At 47.5% G+C, this 20586-nt stretch overlaps 1 protein-coding gene across 7 annotated transcripts in view; it reads left to right on the top strand.

Annotated features, from left to right (window-relative positions):
- Positions 1-20586, top strand: part of FRMD4B (FERM domain containing 4B) — a 125679-nt gene that overhangs the window by 102350 nt on the left and 2743 nt on the right. For all 7 annotated transcript variants that reach the window (XM_086845228.1, XM_086845225.1, XM_086845226.1 and 4 more), the window contains 11 exons: positions 9285-9361; positions 9754-9892; positions 10386-10527; positions 10658-10791; positions 10877-10996; positions 12241-12469; positions 15115-15171; positions 16584-16731; positions 17881-18006; positions 18674-19479; positions 20043-20175. In XM_086845228.1, the coding sequence (XP_086701354.1) occupies positions 9285-9361; positions 9754-9892; positions 10386-10527; positions 10658-10791; positions 10877-10996; positions 12241-12469; positions 15115-15171; positions 16584-16731; positions 17881-18006; positions 18674-19479; positions 20043-20175 (2111 nt within the window). The remainder of the gene's footprint in view (positions 1-9284; positions 9362-9753; positions 9893-10385; positions 10528-10657; positions 10792-10876; positions 10997-12240; positions 12470-15114; positions 15172-16583; positions 16732-17880; positions 18007-18673; positions 19480-20042; positions 20176-20586) is intronic.

Consider the following 20586-nt stretch of genomic DNA (forward strand, 5'->3'; position numbering starts at 1 on the left):
AGCTCTGGCTCGTGTATCTTGAATTTGGTGGTCTCAGGATGGGAATTTTGGCAGCCCTCAGGGTTAACAACAGAAATACGAAGTTGTGTTTCTGCAAGGCCCTGTGCTCGGGCAGTGTTTTCACGTTTGTAGGTGTTTTTTTCCTGCATGAAGCATAAAAGGCTCCACCAATACAGACAGAATATAAGGGGACCTGAGTGAAATTGAAGGCTTGTTGAAGTAACTGTGTATTTCCATAATTTCTAAGGAGGAATTGAGAATAATGCCAAGTACTGGAGGTCATTCTTCTCCTTCTCCAAGCCCCTGCTTCCCAGTGTGTTTGCTGCAGAGCGAGCTCTGCCCACAGCCTCCTGTGCTGTTGGAACAGGGCAGAGGCTCCTGCCTTGTTCTGCTGGCTCCTTCAGAGCCCCACAGAGAGCAGCCTTGGAAATCACCACACACCCAACACATGGGGTGCTGGGAGCTCCCCCATCCTGCAGCCACCTGCGTGCCCTTGTGACAGGACTGAGCCCCAAAAGTCTCTGGAGGGTTATTTGACCCCCATGGCTGGTGGGAGAGCCAGGGCTGCTCATGCTGGGGCTGTCGTTGTTTCTGGTCACGTCTTCATTGAAACATCTAAGCCATGAGGGGATGGAGACCTGGGAGTTTGCTGTTCTTCTTTCCCCAGGAATGATCTGGGCAGGAGTTCACATGAAGCTGTACTCCCCGCCAGGGAATTCTTACATTTGCAAAATGATGTTGTTTAGTGTATCGGTGCCAAAAAGCACAGCTTAACAAAACTTCCTTGTTAAAGAGTGATTTCCTCCTTCAAGCTTCCAGCCTGATCTTCTCTTTTTCCAGAGCAGGCTATGACTTGGTTTCTTTTGGTGTATTTGGGTACCTGTCTGTCCAAGGGTGAGCCCTCATGTCCTTCCTTCTCTTTGTTCAGTAAAGTACAGAGTTTTATCCCAGGTGTCTCTCCCATGCCTGCACTAAGAGACAGTGACACAAGAGGAACCCTTTGTAAATCAACTCAACTTGATGAAGCCCTTGAATGTCAAAAGAGAGCATCAAGGAGGTCCTCTTGCCTTTGAGCACTTCTCTGATTTTAGGCAACATCAATAAGATTTTCCAGCCAGGAAAGGATGATTCTGCAGCCAAGATGTCCAGCTGTGACCAGCAATGCTGTCCAAGAAAACGGAGCCTGCCTGGCTGGAAGCATTGCTTCGCCAAGCATTTCTTATGCTTGTGGGACTTCAGTTTACAACATTAACCAGGCAGATTAAGAAAATTTTTTAAGGTCAGCAGGGCCCAGATACCAAGTCACACCCTGCTACAGTTAGTTATGAGGCGTTGGCTTTGAATGCAGCAGGAGTTGTGTTTAAGAAAAATAAAACAAAAACCAGAGGTCATCTCTGCAGTGGAAGTATTATAGTGGAAATGAGAATAGTTGTTGGCTTGACTGAAATTATAATTGTACAAGAGAGGATAGAGATTAAAAGGGAAGGTGAGAGAGAGGAGCCTAAATGCAGGTGGAAGGTTTAATTACAGTTATCTCATTGAAGCTGTGGGGATGGATATGCTGTGGTATCCTTAAGGGATAAAGTCAAAGGGACAAAAACAATGTGAGCTACAGCTTGTCCTGAGCCATGACTGCCTTTAACAATAAAAGTAATGAAGTAGCTCAATATACAGAGTTTCTTTATATGAAAAATGTTTCAGGGTTTGAAATACAAAGTGATTTTGGATATGTGATTGGAATCAGATCACTTTCAGGAGGAAAAGCAGACATCAGGTCTAGAGGGGCACCCACACCCAGACTTGGGTTGGAGTTAAAATGCTGAGATACTGCTGCTTATTTCAGTCTAACTGTGATGCAACAGGCAGAAGTTCCTTTTAATCAGTATTGTTGTTTGTTCATATTTATGAATGTATCAGAATTTATTTCAGAGAGAGAAGAGTATGTACACTTGCCTGAATCTCCCAGGAGTCTCTCTGGAGCAGCAGGCAGGAGGAGAATAGGCATGTAAACTATTCCTGTCTTTTGGAGCAGTGGTGCTATTTTTGCTGGATTTAGCAGAATTTTCTTGCTTTGCTTTTTGGGAATGGAGCCAAACTCACAACTGCCATGTGCTGGTGCTATCCAGCTGTTTATACAGTGGATCAAAACTGCTGTTGTGTTTATCCCTAGCCATCTGGGAAAGAGCATCCTCATTGTGCTCATCTTCTCCACTTGGTGATGTTTAAATATACATGCAGCTGATTAATAAATAGAGAATAATAAGAGAAGAAAGGCTGAGTCCAAGTCTAATGGGGACCAAGCTGGCCTTCACAAATTTTAAAGCTGCAGGTAATCTCTGGGAGTCCAAATCTCTCTGACACTGGTTGTGGTGGGAAAGCTGCAGCATTTTGGATGGGAGGCTTTTAACAGGAATAAATTCCCCCAGTGAATTCACACCAGGGGGATTTATTCTGCTCCCCATCTCTTTTCTGCAGTGCTGTCAGGTGTGTTTGCTTCACCACAGAATCACAGGCATCTTCCAAGAGCCAAGTCCATATTTAAAGTTAAATTGTACTAGTAATAATAAAAATAAAATATATTTTAGCTGCACCCATTAATGGAGGGTCAGTTAAATCCAAAGAAATATAACCACCCTCTTCAAAAATTGAAATATTTTGGCTTTATCCAAGTAGGTCTTTCGGCAAAGGCACCTAAATACGAGCCTTGGAGCACAGTGGTTATCCCAAGATTTTGTTATTGGATCAACACCTGTGCATGACATCCAAGGCTGGGAGCTCCTCACAGGAAGCAGCTTGCAGGAGAGGCGTGGATGAAGCAATCCCCAGATCCCTATCGCCCAGCCCTGCCAGAGCTCCATGCCACCATCGTGATGGAGCTGCGCTGTCGGGGAGGCCGGTGTGTGGCTGGACCTGGAGAACCTGCCCTGGCTGTGTAGAGCTGGCTGGGGAGGTTTGGCTCCAGCTGTTAATATTTTGCTGGTTGACCCGAGATGGTTTGGACAAGGGAGTTTTGTTGCTCCAAATCACTCCTGGGAGCTTTTATTGCTTCGGGAGCAGTTTCTAGCAAAGCCCAAGTGTTACCTTGGCTTTGTCACCCAGGACTGGCAGCTGGGGCACTGAGAGAAGCACTGTGCTCCAGCTCCCTAGCAGACTGAAAAGGGAGAATTATTTTGTGTGTCATTTATGAAAATTGTCTTTGTAGATAAAAGCAGTGGCTCCACACTGGCTGGAGGTTATACTGAGCTCACTTGATTATTATCCTGAAGTCTCACAGGGCATTAAAACAGACTGGGTTTGGCAACCCTTGTTCAGATTTGAGCTCAGACCTGGGATTAGCGCTGCAGTCCTGCTGCTTTGCAAACATATTCTCTTTCAGTTGCAGTTAATATTGAGAGTCACCTCCTGCTTGGAGATGTGCCTCCTGCTTGCTGTGGGGTGACATGCCAAGATCCTGTCCCTGGTATCCTCTGAATCAATTAGGAAAAGTATAAGACAGGTCCCAGGGCTTCGTTTGTCATTTCAAGCCAGAATAGATCTCACTTTATCTCTACCCCATTCTTCTCACTGGTGAGATAAACAATGCATGTCTTGTTAATGGAGGGTGTATTAAGGCATGAGTTGAGTTTATTCTGCGTTCAGCCAATATGTAGAGAACCTCTGAGGGCTGGAGAAGGCAGCTTGCTGGCTCTTTGACTTGTTCTCCCACTTCATTGTGTTTCTGTGGGCGACTCCCTCGTGATAAATTAAACGTGTTATCTGAAGAGAACTAATCTTGCTGTGGTGTTGTTTCAAATGTCCAAGAATATCACTTCTACTGCTTGATGTCTTGACTGCATTGTGTTCTCAGAAGTGTTTCTGTTAGCATATTTTTGTTTTGAAATGGATAATGTTTATCACAGGATGGTGTGAGCTGGAAGGAACCTGAAAGATCATCTCATTTCAGCCTGCCTGCCATGGCAGGGACACTTTCCACTATCCCAGGCTGCTCCAGGCCCCATCCAGCCTGGCCTTGGACACTTCCAGGGATCCAGGGGCAGCCACAGCTTCTCTGGGCACCCTGTGCCAGGGCCTCCCCACCTTCACAATATCCCTGGCTGGATTTAATACTTCCAGGGCTTTGGCTTTCCAGACCAGACCCATGTCTGCTCAGACAATTTCTCCGTATTTCTTCTACCCTCTGTAAGTTGGTTTTTTGTGTCCAAGTTTGTCCAGGAGCTCTTTGTTCATCCTTGCAAGCCTCCTGAGACTTCTGCCTGACTTTCTCTTTGTTGGGATGCATTGTTTCTGAGCTGTGAGGAGGAGGTATTACGATATTCCTTTCTTAATTCAACATATGCTAAGAGTTGATGCTGAAAGTTTTCCCTTGCATAACATTTACTTCATGTAAATTTGCTGTCCTGCTTTGCTGAATAGTTCAGAACACAGCAGCATTGGAACAGCCTTCTCAGCAGGCAGCTCTAATTAGGCAGAGATTTCTTTTATAGTGTTTATTTCTCACCAAGCCATTGATTTAGATAGAAGATACTAAGCTCACATAATTACTTAAAATAAACACAGAGCTTTTACGAGACTGCTCTGAAATTTTATTCTTTCCAGATGTGCAAAAAAGTTGTTTGAACACCACCTCTGCAAAACACAAACGTTTTTGGGCAGTTTGATTTTGAGACATCTCTGTCTTACGATGCCAGTGCTAGTGAGGACCAGGCAAAAAAGGATCATAAGGTAATTAGAAAAAAGTATGATTTTAGAGGACTGGCTTAATATTTAAGGGATGAAGGATGCCTGCAGGTGAACTGTGCCAAGTTATGCTGGCACGGGTGGGAGCTGTCTGCCTCCTTCCCTCAGAAGTTGCTGCAGGTGGGGCACTTGGCTCTCCTGCCATCTCCTCAGGTGCCTCCCTCCATGGGCAGGCACAGCACAGGATTCCAGCTGAAGGCAGGGTGCCAGACAGCTGAGAGCAGCGGAGGGGCTGAAACACAGCCCTGCTCCCAGCGCTGCTGCCAGGGTGGTAATTTCCCTCATCGGGTGGGGTGCATTCCTGTGGGCAGAAATCTTTTATGTTTCCTTGCTCTGAATTGCCAGATTTGTCTGCAGATTGCTGTTCCCAGCCAGCTCCCGAGGTGCTGGTTGCTGAGCCTCCTTGCAGGCACTGCACGTACCACCAGGTGCTCTGGAAGTGCTTCCTGAGGGAAAGGCTGCTCCAAACACTGTGGCGTGGTTTGCACTTCTGTGCTGACCTTACCCAAAGACCCCTTGGGTAGAAAGCCAGAGATTTGGGTGATTCAGCTCAGAATTTGTCACTAAGCTTGGGAACACCCCAGGTGCAGTTCTGGCAGGTGGGCTGGTGCAGCAGCATGTGGCCGCACAGCCCCTGCACTCAGCTGCTCTCCACATTTTCACCTCCTTGCAAAAAGAAACTTTGTAGAAAAATACTAAAATATTAATATTTTTTTTAAAAAAACCAAAATCTATCAGGCTCACAGCAATATTGATCCAGGAGCTCCTGAGCAGCTCTCCTGCTCATCTCTTTGGGCAGGGTCTCTGCCAGCTCCTGCCTGCGATCCCGATCCTGACAGGGCTGTTTCTCTGAGCCAGTTTGCTCCCACTGTCAGGCTGAGACAAACTTGCATTTTATTCAAAACTGGATGCAAGATCAGCCAGGTTAAAAAAAACCAGCTTCTTCTTTTAAGGTGTTTCAACATTTAGGCGTGCCATGTGTCTCTGGGTCACCTTAGACTGTTCCCGTTCTTTTTGTGCGGGAAGGAAGGCGATTCCTTTTTGTTCAGGGCTCCCTGGTATCTGGAATAGAATCACAGTAGAAAGGCAGGGAAGCCTAAACTCGTGGGCTGGAAAAGCAGCAGCTTGGGGGTAGGAGTTTGGCTGGTGCACAGAGGTGCCTGGGGAATGAGATGTGATCAGAGCTTGCACCTCTGCCTTCTACAAAAACAAAAAAATAATCAGAAAAACAACCTTGACCAGGCCAAGCTCTACTCAGAGTCAGACAGGCAGCCCCTGAGATGCTCAGTAGTTTTTGGGAGCATTTAAGGTTCTGACAACCTACATGGATGGGAAGGCTATTAAGAAAACATTAATTAGCTCAGGTGGACTTAATCATCTGGTTAAAGGAAACATACATTGCAAAACTTCCACAAAAACATTTTAATTATTCCTAATTGTTCTTCCAGCCCTCAAAAACCAGTTCCAGATTTCCAGATTTTTTTTTGCCACTCTTTTGTCTTTAAATATGCAAGTAGTTTAGGTAAGATTGAAATTAGGAACTATTTAGGAACATGTCTGTACAGGGTAGGGAGTATTTGAAGGGAGCAGGATATCTCTAGAGCAGTGATGGTTTCCTGAGTGTTGCCTTTTGACCACGAGTTAGAAAAATTTCACTTAAAGTTATTGCTTTATCCTTGTTTGTATCGAGTCCATTATTTTTCTCTTGTCTTCACGAATCCAAGTGTGTGGAGCAGAAACTTGTAATACTTTCATTCAGGATTATTTTTATGTATATCTGTATAAATATTATTAGCTCACAACTTCATTTAATCACGAGTCTTTTTTACAAGGACCTGAGTTAGGAGGGTTTGTGGGATGAGGTGACAGCTAAGGAGCTTATGTTGTTCTTCAGTGAGATAGTTTGAGGACAGGGCACTTCTCAGTCCTCAAGAGCAAAGATGCATTGGGTACAATGCCAATTCCCATTTCTCCTGCTGTGGGACAGCAGAGGGGGGAGCTGGAGTTACCTCAGGCTTTGGGCAAGGAGGCAGAAATGTCTTTGTGCTGAATGTACCCAGCTGCGGATGCTTGGGGCGCCCGTCAGCTCCTTCTGGGCTGGGATGGAGCTCACAGGGTGGGGAGGAAATGGGGCAAAACTCTACCCACATCCTGAGGCAATTCCGTGCAGGTTTTCTTCAAAATGCAAACGCCTTTTTCTTTCCTTTCTGGGCACGGCAAGCGATCCCGGATTTACACAGAGCCCCGTGTCCCTCTGCCTGGGCAGGAGGCTGCTCCAGGAGCTGCATTTTGTGCTCCTGCCAAACGCCACCCTCCTCACCCTGGGGCAGGTGCCCCCTTCTCCCGCAGCCCTCAGGAATGTCCGGAGGGCAAAAACCCCGGAGGAAGTGATAAAGGGGACGGGGAGTCATCATCCCCCGCCACGATAAAAGGCAGCGAGGCAGTTTTTTTTCCAGAGGTCATGTTTGAAGCACGCCCATGGCTTTTTACGAGCGTGGGAGCGGGCCGGGAACGCCGGGATGATGCTTCTGGTCGAACCTGCTGCCTCTGGGTGTGAGTCAAGGCTGGCGGGGCCGGGCACGGCGGGGACCCCTGGCAGCCCCCCTGCCCCGGCCACCAGAGCTGCCCCGAGGGGTGCAGCCCCTCGCTGGAGCCCTCCTTGCTCCCTCCGCCGCTGGCTTTGCCCTTTATCTGGGGAAGAAGAGGGGTGTGGGAGGCGGCGCAGGGGAGCGGGTGGGTGGTGATGTCAGGCGTGTGTCAGCAGTGGGAGGCGAAGCTGCCGAGCGGAGCAGCACGGCAGAGGGACGGAGGGACGGCACGGCAGCCTGGGCTCTGCCCTGCCCTGCCCATGGCTCCCTGGCCACTGCCCGGCCGGGAAACCGGGACCCCGGGGTCGGGATTGCGGCGAGGTGAGTGCGGGAGCGGGGGAGCAGCCGGGGCTGGGCTGGATCCCGGATCCCGGATCCCGGCTGGGATCGCTGCTGGAGCACCCACGGGCGCCTCTTGCTCAATGTCCTGGCAGACTGCTGGGCTCGTTTCCTTTTGCGTTTTTATAAATGTATTTGTTTGCAAAGTTCAGCGCAGAGTTGTGAAGAGGCGCTTCTGACACGGTGTGGTTTGTGAGGATTGTGAGAAAAACATAAACTTATTTAAGCAGCAGAGGGAAACTTCAACAGTCGTCTAGAAAATAATTTGTTCAAGTAAATTACATTTCCACTTGGCTTCACTTTTTCTACAGCAGGTTCTAATAGTTAGTTGTAGTCCTAGGAAAGTTTTAATTAAACAAGAGGGAAAGGCTGTGGAAAGAGCCGTTTTTCTCCTGAAACATAAATGCGCTGGGTTATGTGTCATGGTGTTAAAAATGTGTTTCAGATGCATCACAGCTTAAGACCTCATTTTTTACAGAACTTGAAGTCCTTCTGTAGTGGGAGGTAGCATGGCATGTCAGGTTTTGGCAGAGGCCAGTGGGAATGTTGTGTGTCCTGGGGGTTTCTGGTGTGGTGGCTGGGGAAAACTCCAGTGGGGAAAGGAGGGGATTGCTGTGATGGCCTGGGTGCCTTGGCTGGATCCCTGGTGTCAGAGGCCAGTCTCTCACTGACCCCTGTCCCTGCCTGCCAGCTGGATGGAAGCACCTCCGGTACCTCCATGTGAGCTGCAGCTCTGGAAAGCAGCTGATGTAAAACTCCAGCGTGCTGCTGCAGCTCTGCGGCCCATCATGGTCAGGGGGACATCCCTGGGGACACCCTGTGGGTCCCCATGTGCATCCAGGCACCCTGGCACCACTGGAGAAGGGGGCAGGAGGTGGTGCTGCCAAAACCTGCGAGGCTGGGCTGGGAAGATGCAGCCCCCAGTGGCTCATCCCCAGGGGGTGGCTGATGCTGCTGCGAAAGGAGAGCAAATTTATATGAAATCCTGATCCCACGGGTGCAGCTGCCAAGCCCTGACTGACTTTGATCTGTTCTCCCAGCTGGCACTTTGCAGGAAATATGTGGGTTTCTAGCAGGAGGATGTGCTGGGGGTGGCTTCCTCCTGTAGCTGCTGTTGTTCTGTACACGCTGTACCTCTGCTCCAAAATGTCACGCTGGATGTCTCAGACAGTGTCTTCACAGGAGAAAGGTCTTGGTTTTTCCAAGCTGCTGCCATTCCCTGGGGAGGTTCTGACTCAGGGAAGTAGACCATAGTTGTCTATACAATTACTTTGTAAAGAGATTTTTGCGCTTAATCAGAGAGAAAATGACTTTAGCTGCCTTGCCAAGATCTCTGGGAACTTCTAGCAATGAAATTAAATGTGCTGTTGATGAGAGGTAGATGTTGACACTGGAAAAATCCTCAATTTGCTACACATTGTCTGTAAAAGTGTGAAATTACTGAGGGGGCATCCTATATTTGTGTGCTTCTTTTAATTGATGTTATGAATGTAGTTACTGCTCAGTCCATGCTGAGAGGATACACAGGAATTGTAATTTGCTGAAATTGTATCATCTTGGGGTGAGAGGACTGGTGATTTTAGTGACCATGTTCTGCTTCTCTCTCCCCAATTCTCCTAGCTATTTCAATGGAAACAGCTGGAAAATCTCTATTTCCGTGAGAAGAAATTTGCTGTGGAAGTACACGATCCCCGCAGGTGAGGCTGGAGGAGGCAGGTCTGTCCTCGGGGTACATCTTTACCCAGAGTGGGAACTCATCCTCACCTGCTAGTGGGGTGGGAGATGCCTCAGAGCTAACACCTGAGGACTCTGGGCTTTGGGACGGATCCTGATCCAGCTTTTGGCGGGGCAGATTGGGGCTGTCACAGCTCTGGGTCTCCTCTCAGATTCCCTGTGTGTCCATTCAGGCAGTTCTTGGAGCAGGAGGAGGACTGTTTGTCATGGCCAAATCTGCAGCAGCACTGGGTGGTGGGATGAAAGCAATCTGAGTTTTTGCATCCCTAAAATAAAGGCTGAGCCTCACCTGGTTAAGAGAACTTCAAACCTCAAAGACCTGTCTTGAAATCGCATTTTTTTTTCACCTCCTCAGAATTTCAGTGTCAAGAAGGACCTTTGGTCAGAGCGGGCTGGTGGTACAGACCTGGTATGCAAACACTTCCCTGATCAAGTCCATCTGGGTGATGGCAATCAGTCAACACCAGTTTTACCTGGACAGGAAGCAAAGCAAAGTAAGTTGTGAGGCATTTTTCTGCAAGCATAGGTTTCAACACGTTTCCTGTATATCCCTCAGCGTATGTTTTTCCACGGATTAACTACTCTCCAGAGAAAAACTACAAATTGTTTTTGTCAGCTTTTTGAGCAGCCTATTAGTGGCAGTATTGTTACTAGATCCATTTTAGCCTGCCTGCAGTTAAGGCCTGTGGAAGTGTAATCATGGAAGAGGGAATTCCCATGTCTGGGTGTCTAATTTGCCTTTTCTTTTGTCTCCTTTCCTGTGTTTGTTTTGAAAGCTGCAGAGATTTTGAGCTGGGAGATGGTTCAGGTTTTGGGGGAGAGGAATGTCAAACAGCCCTTGTATACCACAAGCACCTGTGTGATGCTGTTGCTTTAGCCCTTAATTTTGTGGGAGATGAGATGTGAAATGTCATCTCCTGTGATGTGCTGTGAAGTTAATTAGAGGCAACTCAATGAGGCTGGATTGGTTTTTTTTAACTCCTTCAGGCAAAAATTCCATCAGCCAGAAGTTTGGATGATATCGCCATGGATCTGACAGAGATGGGAACACCAAAAGTGTCAAAGCTGGTGACTTTGGAGGCCAAGAACCAGCTCATTATGGCCAGCAATGGCAGTTTGATCTCGTCAGGTAATACTGCACATAAATGGGAAGTAGCCATGTATAATGGGGCTTGTGTTGGTTAAAAGGGAAATGAGATTACCAGACAATAAAAATGGCCCTTACCTGGAAATCCTCTGATACAGAGTGTGTTTTCCAGGCTCTCAGGATTCAGAAGTCAGTGAAGAGCAAAAGAAGGAGAAAATTATGGAGCTAAAGAAGAAAGAGAAACTCCTTCAGGAAAAACTGCTTCAGAAAGTTGAGGAGCTGAAGAAAATCTGCCTGCGAGAAGCGGTGAGAACTGCACCTTACACTGGGATCGGGCAGGTGGGGGCCCTTTTCTCCCACTGGGCCTTACCTGGAGCCCTTCTGTCCCCAGGAGCTGACAGGCAAGATGCCCAAGGAGTATCCTCTGGGTGCTGGAGAGGAGCCTCCCCAGGTGAGAAGGCGCGTTGGCACGGCGTTCAAGCTGGATGACAACCTGCTCCCCAGCGAGGAGGTGAGCCTGGCAGCTTGTTTGCACAGCAGGGCTGGGGTGGCCAGACCAGTGCCCAAAGCCACTTGTAGATAATCCAGCCCTTCCCTGGGTGTTTTAAGAGGAAGGCAGCTGGGACAATTGCTTGCGTGGAGTGAGAAATTTTGATGGGTTCTGCCCTTCTTTTGGCCACACTTTGAATAGGCCAGGAAATTGGCTGTTTCTAAAGGCCTTAAGTTCACCCGACCTGAACCCCTGATTTGGCCACAGCTGCATGAATTTTAATGGATATTTTGCTGCTAATTAGAGAAGATCAGGTGCATGATGCCATTTGGCTCTGAGCTTTTCTGGAGCACTGACTTGCGTCATCTTGGGATGGTGTTTGAACCCAGAACGTGGCAGGGGTGTGCACTGTCCTCCTGGCAAAACCATCTGTCTCTGAGCATAGTTGTGTGACAGATGACAGGAGGAGGAGATTTACCTGTGGCTTAATGAAGGTTCTACCTGAGTAAAACCTCCCTGCATTGCTCAAGAGGCTGAAATGAACTTTGCTGGCAGAGACCAGCTCGAGTGATATGGTAATTCAGATGTTTGCAGTTTCTGGACACACTCCATTCCCCCTCATTCCTTGTGAGATTTGTTAGCAAGCTGTATCATCCAAGTAAGTAGTGTTGGGCACTTGGCATCTTTCACCAGAAACTCACTGCCCTGCCTCACAGGGCTGCTGTGCTCCTTGTCTGTAGCAAAGTGATTTTGTGGACTGCTTAAATGCTATTAAACCAAAATCCTGCTGACCAGATTTAATAACGTGTTGCTTAGCTCTTCTGCAGTGCCTTTCATCTGAGCTTCTCAAAGTAGTTTACAAACAATTAATTAAAGCCTGAAACTCCCTCTTACGTAGGTATGCTGATACCAATTTCCATTTTTATTTTCTCTGAAGTAGGGAGAGATTTTGAACAGATGTTTTCAGGGTTGGACTCATAGCAGGAGGTTTAGCAGCCTAAACCTGAATTTAAGAGCCTGTGTTATGTCACCTGGGCTTCAGAGCTTTGGACCTTGCTCAAGAGATCTCAAAATTGTACCCTGGCCAGAAATAAGATCTAAAACTTTCATATGCTGAGATTGTTCTGTGTATTAACTTCGGCATTTCTGTATTTTGTGCTGAAGATTTCACTTCATCACCACAAAAATAGATCTTCTTTTTAATGACTTTCATTGATAATTTCTCTCTGGAGTACAAGCAAATAACTCATCTCACAAATTTGCAGGATCCTACTTTGCAGGACTTGGAGAGCAATTTTATCATACACCAAAAGCTGGTGGAAGCTGCAAAGAAACTTGCCAGCGAGCCAGACCTGTGCAAAAACGTGAAGAAGAAAAGAAAGCAAGAGTATGCTGATGCTGTAAAAAAGCTGCAAGAGATAGAAAACTCCATCAATGAATATAGAATCAAGTGTGGCAAAAAACCAACCCAGAAATCAACTCTGGCTTTACCTGGTGAGAGAATTCCCTGTGTTCTGATGCAAACAGGAGGGGAAAAGAGCAATTTGGCTTATTCAGAAACTTTGTTTACATCTTCTCTATATGGTTTTTATCTTCTCCAAGGCAGTTAAATAAGAAAAAAAGAGATGGAGCTGCAGAATCTGACACACTCAGTGCACTGCTGTAGGCTGGGGGTAGACTGGGGCAGAGTTTCCAGGAGCAAGCACAGACGTGTTCCAGCACCAGATGTGGGCTGAAGGTGCTGTGCACAAAAAGGCTGGCAGCAGCACCTTGGATGAAGCTTTTCTGATGCCCCAGTTCCTGGTGTGTTGATGCAGTTGTCCATCTGAGATGCCACATGCACCATCTCTCCCCCGTCCCTCCCGTGGTGCTTCAGTTCCGGCAGAAATAGAGCAGGCACGTTTTTCTGCAGGATCAAGGACATAGGGATGAAAGACACCACTTCTGGATTCAAAATTCCTGATTTCCAGAAAGTCAGAAGTGGAGTTTATGAATGCAATTAGTAGCAAACAGATTTTTGCCCACATCCATTTGCCATTGATGAGCACAGTAAAAGCAGATACTCTTGGCCCCTCTGTTCTGAGAGTGTGGTTCTCCTAAGGGAAGTGAGATTCTTGCTGCTTCATAGGATAATGTGTGAAAACCTGTTAGTATCCAAGCCAGTTGAAGGAGTTTTGGATCCTTAGCCCTGACACACCACGGCATCACCGGGCTATCCATCATCACAAAGTGATTATTCTGAAAGGCTGATGATCGGTATTTAATGTGGCCCAGCTTGTTCCTGATTGACAGAGGGGAGGGAAACATCTGTTTTTCCAGCCTCTTGCTCACCAGTCTGGATACTGATTGTGGAAGGTCCTGTATTACCTGGGACACCTGGTGTGTGGTAATGGCCAGGAGGGCTGGTGAGCAGAGAGATCCATCCATCCATGGGCACTGATGTTTGTTGCTGGCAGTTTCATGCCCTGTTGTCCAAGCCAGCAAGAGGCAGCTACATTCCCAGGCTGTCACCCTGCAGCATGTGTTTGTTTACCTGGAGCAGAGCTGTCACCTGCTTCAGTAATTGATTTTATGTGGAGCTTTGTCACTGCATCAGCGGTGCTCTCGAGCTCCAGGTCTGGGTTTCAGGAGGCTGAGAGCAGTGATGAGTCATTTCTGTCTGAATTCGGGGAGTGGCTTGTTGGAAGTAATATGTTAAACAGTCTCATTGATTTATGGAATCAAACCATGGCTATTTCCATCCCAGCCCCAAGGGAGAGGAGGTGAAGGACATATTGGACTGCTTTCTGTGTTCCACTTTCTCTTTCCTTTCCTTGCTTCTAGCCCAGAATTTCTTCCTCTTTTGCAGGGAGTTGCACAAACCTGGGATTTAAATTCAGATATGTCACCATATCTGAATATGTCAGCATTGCACACCCCCCCTGAATCCAGAACTGTAGCTTTAGGCTGGCTTTTTTCTTTTCCTCAGCAGGCTTTGTTCCTCCCCACACTGGGCCCAGTTCCATCTTTTACCACCCCGTGGTCAAATCCACATGAATCAGCTCCCCTGGAGCTTTTTCCCAGTGTCAGGTTGCAGGCAGAGCTGCAGCCCATCCTCGGTGGTCTGACAAGTGCCCCCAGGGCAGGGGCCAGTCCTGGTTTTTGCTGTTCTTGAACAGCTGCTCTATTTACTACATTCCTGTAACCAGACCTTTGCTGGCAGCAAATTGTGTCAGCAGGAGCAGCGTACATTGCACGTGCTGCCGGTGGCTGAGGGCACAAGCAGCTGTCATACACAAAGTGGCTGCCACTGTCATTTTCTGTTGCTTCCTTTCTCTCGTGCTTGAAGGCTCATGGAGATTTTTTAGCCCACCACAGAGAGCCATATCTTGCCAGAAACAGCCTAGGGATTGAGCTGTCCGTGGGTTTATTATTAGTTCAGCCTCATTTCTCTGCTGCTGGTGGTCTGCTCCAAACCTGAGCAAGGGCAGGCTTTTCTCAGTGAGGGACAGTGTGTAGCATTAAGGTGAGACAAGTACAGTGAAGTGCCATGAATAAATAACAAAATGTAAAAGAAACAAAAAATTAGTGTGCCCATGCAATAGTTCCTTTTATGTGTTCTTGGAATTTGCAATACCTTGATGGAAATCAGTGGAATTATTCTGGGTTGATCTTAATTTAATTGAAACAGGATCTGTACACAGATGAAACATTCAAAAGTGAATGCCAAATTTTAAAATGCTTTTTGTACCTACCTGGTGGGGTTCAGATGTACTAGAGGAGATTGGCTGCTAACAGCCAAGGTCTGCATGTCTGTGTAGGCTCCTACTGAAGCACCTAAACACCCTGTGGGATCTGTTGGAGGTGGGCTGGAAAACACCTTTGTAAATCTTGGCCTGATTCCTGCTGCAGATTAAAAAAAAAAAAAAGAAATAAATAATTTCTGCTTTGATAATTACCTGGGTTGCTTGCTGAACTGCAGTGAACACAGAGTGATGATGTACCAGGACTGTCTCCAGGCTGTGGGGGCTAAAGAATATGGATTGCAGAGTTACAAGTGTCAGCTGGCTCTGAAACTCTAGCAAATAAACTGTATGAAGATATTTGTAAGTTGATGTTGTCTCTTTTATGCTTAAAGTATTCATTGTATTTATTCACAGATGATATAATTCCATCCGAGAGCAGCTCCCTGTCAGACACAACCACCTATGATGATGGTATGATGCTTTTCCTTTTTTTTTCCCCAAGAAGTTTGTCTGTTCAGAGATATTTCTTTGACTTAATGTCCTTGAGCATGTCCCTGGAAGTGTCCAAGGCCAGGCTGGACAGGGCTTTGAGCAAAACCTTTTAGAGGAAGGTGTCTGTGATGAGCTCTGCGGTCCCTTCCATTACAAGTCATTATAGGATTCTATAATTTTGGTGGCTTTTGATGATAAATTACTTTATAGCAGAGGGAAAAATAGCTACTTAGGAATGTCTTTCCTCTTAATGGGTTAGTTATTGAAAGTTTCTGCCCTGTGAGCTGACCTGAGTCATCTTTAGAGAAGGAAGTTGGTTTTAACAGGACCAACGTGCTAAGCTGAGGACACTGTGGGTGTCAAATACATTGTCCCTAGGGCCTGGCCTAGAACTGAAGGACTTACAAATGGAGAGAATTAGCCCAGCCCTTCTGTCCTTACAGCTACCATAAAACAGAGAAAAGTGGAATAGTCACAGATATTAACGCTCTATTTATGCTTATCTGCTCCCTAGTGAGCTTGCATCTTGCATGGGTTGGTGTTTGCTCAGCTTACTCATTTCACACACACACCCACAGACACACTCACACCCTGTTCCACAAGGTGGAAAGGACTTGGCCTGCCTCTCCCTTAAACTGGATAATCGTCATTTGGGGACAAACATTATGTAAATTATTACTCACTTTTCAGTTCGGGCCTGATTCTGATCTCACTTTGTCCCAGTTTTAGACTTGTACAAACCAGGTGTTGCTATAAAATGGATTTACACCTGATTCCTGCTTGTACAAGTAGAAGTGGAGCCAGGCTTTGTGAACACGTTCTCTGTGATGCTCATCCTGCATTTATATGTATTAGTTGGAGTTTCCTGTTGGCTCTGTCGGGACCTGGTTGTGCCCTAAGCAAAGTGAGAACAAGGATCAAACCAGCATCTTCCCAATTGCCTTCAGCCAAATGTGTCTGACAGTTCTCTTTGCTCATTCAATCGCTTTTGAAGTCAGTCCCTTTTAGGTTGTTTCAAAACTAATTCTTAAAATGTCATTTTCAAGAGCTGGAAGGTGAGGGAGAGGAACTGGCTTTTGCAGCTCTTGGCTCTGGGAAGGATTCTTCTGCAAACAGATGTTTTCCCAGGAAGCTCCATTCTGTGATCTGGCGCAGCCCCATGCTGGGTGTAGTCCCCATAGGAGTCGGTGCTGATGGGATCTGTAGGAGCCTCCACGATGTCCTGTCTGTGTGGAGAGAGCTCAGTGCAGGCAGGAAATCTTCTCTAGATCCACAGCTCCTGCCATTGTCTCTGTACTGCAAAGTGCTTCTCCTTAGGGGCCACAGATTTGCACACAGGGCAAAAATATCGCAGGTTTTGCTCTAACAAAATGCATATTCCTTTCCAACAGTCAGTGAATCACTTCCTGCAGCAGCACAGAGACCCAGCTCTGCACAGCTTTCTCCAAGACTTCCTCCACCAAAGTCCCTTGGGGTGGAGAGAATTCATCTCAGGAAGTCATCCATAAACGAGCAGCTCTTGGAAAGCAGACACTCCAGGTAGGCACATCTCATTGCTGCTGCACTCTGCTGCCAGGAGCTCCATCCTGCCCCTACTGAGCATTCCAGCAGAACCCACTGCCTCCCCTGGGCTTACAGGATTTGGTGATGGGAGCTGAATCTCCTGGTTAGGAACAAAAATCTGTATAAGCAGTTGACAAAGTATCTCAAACCAAAGAGTAGTGTAGTCTTTGTCAGGAGGTTTAAGATGGGTGAGAAACTTAATAGCAAGGGCTGTATTTAAGGAGTTGCTCATGCCTACTACTGCTGTCATTCTTTGTGTCAGCTTCTGGGTTTTTTCAGTGTTAGTTTAACAACTTGTCATTTTCCTGATGACTGTGCTTAGTGGATTCAGGCAGCACCAAACCCTACCCATCCCTCCTGATGGCACCAGTATTTCAGCAGGTACGTTGTCAAAGCAGACATAATTCATGTAAGGCTGGATGGAGAATTCTGTTTACAAGCAGAGTTACTGGGATTCAGCCAGCTTCCATCATTAGTGCCAGCTGTGTGTATCTATGGGATTTGGGCACTTTCTGAGCTAGAACAGCTCCATGGAGCACATCAGTAGCAGTAGATGATTGATCTACTGCTACATGTCAGTAGATGAGTAGATGTCAGATCTGGTGCTACCAGCTGTTCCCAGTGTAGGGATTCCCACTGATCCTGAGATTTCTTGGACTGTCTTGTGTGAGCAGGCTCTTAAAGACACTTGAGAATATTTTAGAGGTTTGAGCAATGCCATGTCTTTGATTTTTTCTCATCTATCCGTCAAGATAAGCAGAAGACTCCTCCACATGAGGTTCAGAAGTTAAATTACAGCCATATGTACCCATTCAGCTGCGATGTGCTTCATTTGAAAACCTAGTTTGTTTGCTTCTCTGTTACCTGCTCTGCCTGTCCTCTATGGTTCCATCCTTTGGCAGCAGCTTTTCCTGCTGATCCTCCTGTGAAGACCTCCCTTGAACCACAGGAAGGGGTTGAATTTTTATTCCCATTTAAAAACTCTCATTTTTCACACATCCACTTACTGTTATTGCTTGTTCTGCCCTTCCTTTCGTTTCTCCAAGACCTCAGGCACCCACACATTGAGGTGTGCTGTGACTTGTGTGATGTTTAACCTCACTGGGCTTGTCTCCCTTGCTGCAGGGACGTGCTTTCGACGCACAGCAGCCCTTTCCGGACGCTGGAGCGGCCGGCGCAGCCGCACGGCGGGAGGAGCATGCCCACCACGCCCGTGCTCACGCGGAACGCCTACAGCAGCAGCCACCTGCAGTAAGGGACCTGTGCTTTGTGTGCCACACACAGCTGGGGAGGAATAAAAGCAAAGGGTGGTAGGAGGGCAAAGGGTCGTTTGCTGTGTAGTTTTCCCGCAGCAGGGTCAGGTTCTCAAAATGTTGATTTAGAGCCATTGCTGTGGGAAGCCAGCTGTAATATGAGCTTGTCTGTGCTATTAGGCAGCTGACAATCCGTGCTGGAGAAGGAGAGATGCTAAGTATCTTAAAATGTCAAGAGCTGAAGGTTTGGTTGGTTGGGGTAGTGCAGCCTTGGGAGACAGATCCGAAGGAAACCCAGCTTCCCATGTTCTGCTCCAAGCTCATTACTTGTGTAGGCTTTACCTTTCTAAAAGCTGAGGGAGCCCTCCCATAAATCATAACCAAATGTGTGTTTGTGACCTTAGCTCTGTATGTCCCTGTCACAGATTAACCTTGCTCACCATGACAGATTGTTATAATGCAGATCTCCTACTGTTGCAGCCAATACAAAATTCAGCCAAACTGAGTTCTGTGCACTGCAAATACTCTGTGTGGAAAGATAAGGCAGGAGTTGTATTGTGCTTGGACTGGGGAGGCAGCTGACCTGTCCATGTGTGCTCTCCCCATCTCTGTGTGTGTGGTTGTGTGAGACTGCCTTTAACCACCCAACATCTGTGTTGTTCTAGGCCAGATGTTTCCCCACGCCACTGCCGGCAGCGCAGCGGAAGCCTGGAATCCCAGACCCACCTGCTGTCCGAGGCTCCTGCTGAGAAGACAGCCTTCTCCCTGTCCAAGTGCCAGCGGAGCAGCAGCACAGAGATCCTGGACGATGGCTCATCCTACACCAGCCAGTCAAGCGCTGAGTATTACTGCGTGACACCCACCCCCAATCCATATTACACCACCCAGACGCTCGACAACAGGACCAGGGGCCGAAGGCGGTCGAAGAAACACAACATTTCTGCTGCAAATTCGGGAAGCATGCCAAACCTGGCTCATAAGGACGTCCGCAGTGGTGCCTTCCACAAAAATCAGGAGCAGCCTTCCTCTAATTACTATATCCCTGGGTACTGCCCGTTCTCCGAGGCTGAGGTTTATTACAATGGAGGATACGTTTATGAGAGCGACACGGAGGGGCAGTACAGCGTCAACCCCTCCTACCGCTCGTCGGCGCATTACGGATACGAGCGATACAGGGAATTCCGCTCCTACCACGAGGACGAGGTGGACAGAGTTCCACACAACCCCTACGCCACCCTGAGGCTCCCGAGGAAGCAGGTGGCTAAAACGGAGCACATAACCAAAAACATTCACAAGGCCTTAGTAGCAGAGCATCTCCGCGGCTGGTACCAGCGTGCCTCCGGCCAGAAGGAGCAGGGCCACAGCCTGCAGGCAGGCTTTGAGTCTGACAGAGGATCTCAGAGGAGTTTGGGCTTTGCTGGTCTGCAGACGCCGTGCTCGCCGAGCAGCCGCGTGTCGTCTTTCTCCTCGGGTAATGTCCGATTCCATCTGTGCTGAGCGTTTTTGTAAGTCCCTGCTGTGCTCTCGGTTCTGCCCCCATCACTGCCTCAGTGAAGAGTGGAAGCCAGAGCAGAGCTCTGTCCTGAAAGGTGGATGAGGAGCCAAGTAGGATCTTGTTCCGTTCTTGGAAGGAAAGTCTTGCTTGTTATCTCTCCTAAGGATAAAACAACCTTTTGCTCTCTGTGTAAGCACAGTAACCCAGAGAAGGACAAAGAGCATTTGAGTTTCAGACAGATGTGTTCAGCAACTAGCAGCAGTGTACAAAGCTTCATGCCATGTAACTGCAGTGGCTGTGATACAAAATACAGTCCAGTGAGCACCACTCAATGTGTCAGAAAGCACTTTAAAAGCTCCAGAAAACCACCTGTACAGTCCCTGCCTCTCTACAGGGCTTGTAAATCATATTTGTGTTTGCACTGTCTGCCTGTGTCCTGCAAAACCCCATAGAAATCTCTGATGAACATTGTCCTGTTTGCCTCAGCTGTTTCAGCTGATGAAAGGTCTAATTTGTTGTAATGCTTTCTTTAATTCCAGCATCTTCTACAAACACTGCTGGGAACTGGAGAAACCCCCTTGCACTGGGACTTTCAGACTACGATACGTTGTCTCATTCCTCCTACGCCAGCTGTTATGGGAATGTTTATGGCAACCTTCCTTTGCAGAGCAGGTGAGTAGAATATATGAGGATTTCCTGCCCTTCCTGCTGCATGTCACAGGCTCTTTAAACTTCTGAGCAAATCAGCTTGGTTTCAAAGAGCAAGGATGAAGAGTAATTACAAAATAGATGTTGTGAGAGCGGGTTTTCTGTGTGGAGCAGATGAGCTGTACCACCACTCACTGTACCCTGGCACTGAAGCTGTCATTAGCTTCAACTAATTTAGCTTCAACAACTTTTTCCTGGTGCTGGACAGCCAAACATCTTGCACTCCCTGGTAGCTGTGATGCTCTGGGCAGTGTTGCAGGCAGAGCCCAGTCCCTCTGATGGGGGTGGTCTCTCCTGAACCCCATCAGCAGTTTGGCAGGACACAGTCCTGGTGGGATTCTGAAGCTCTAGTGCTCCTGCTGATAAACTTTTGGG

This window comes from Cyanistes caeruleus, chromosome 11, assembly GCF_971803275.1.
Source record: "Cyanistes caeruleus chromosome 11, bCyaCae1.hap1.1, whole genome shotgun sequence".
Taxonomy (NCBI): Eukaryota; Metazoa; Chordata; class Aves; order Passeriformes; family Paridae; genus Cyanistes; species Cyanistes caeruleus.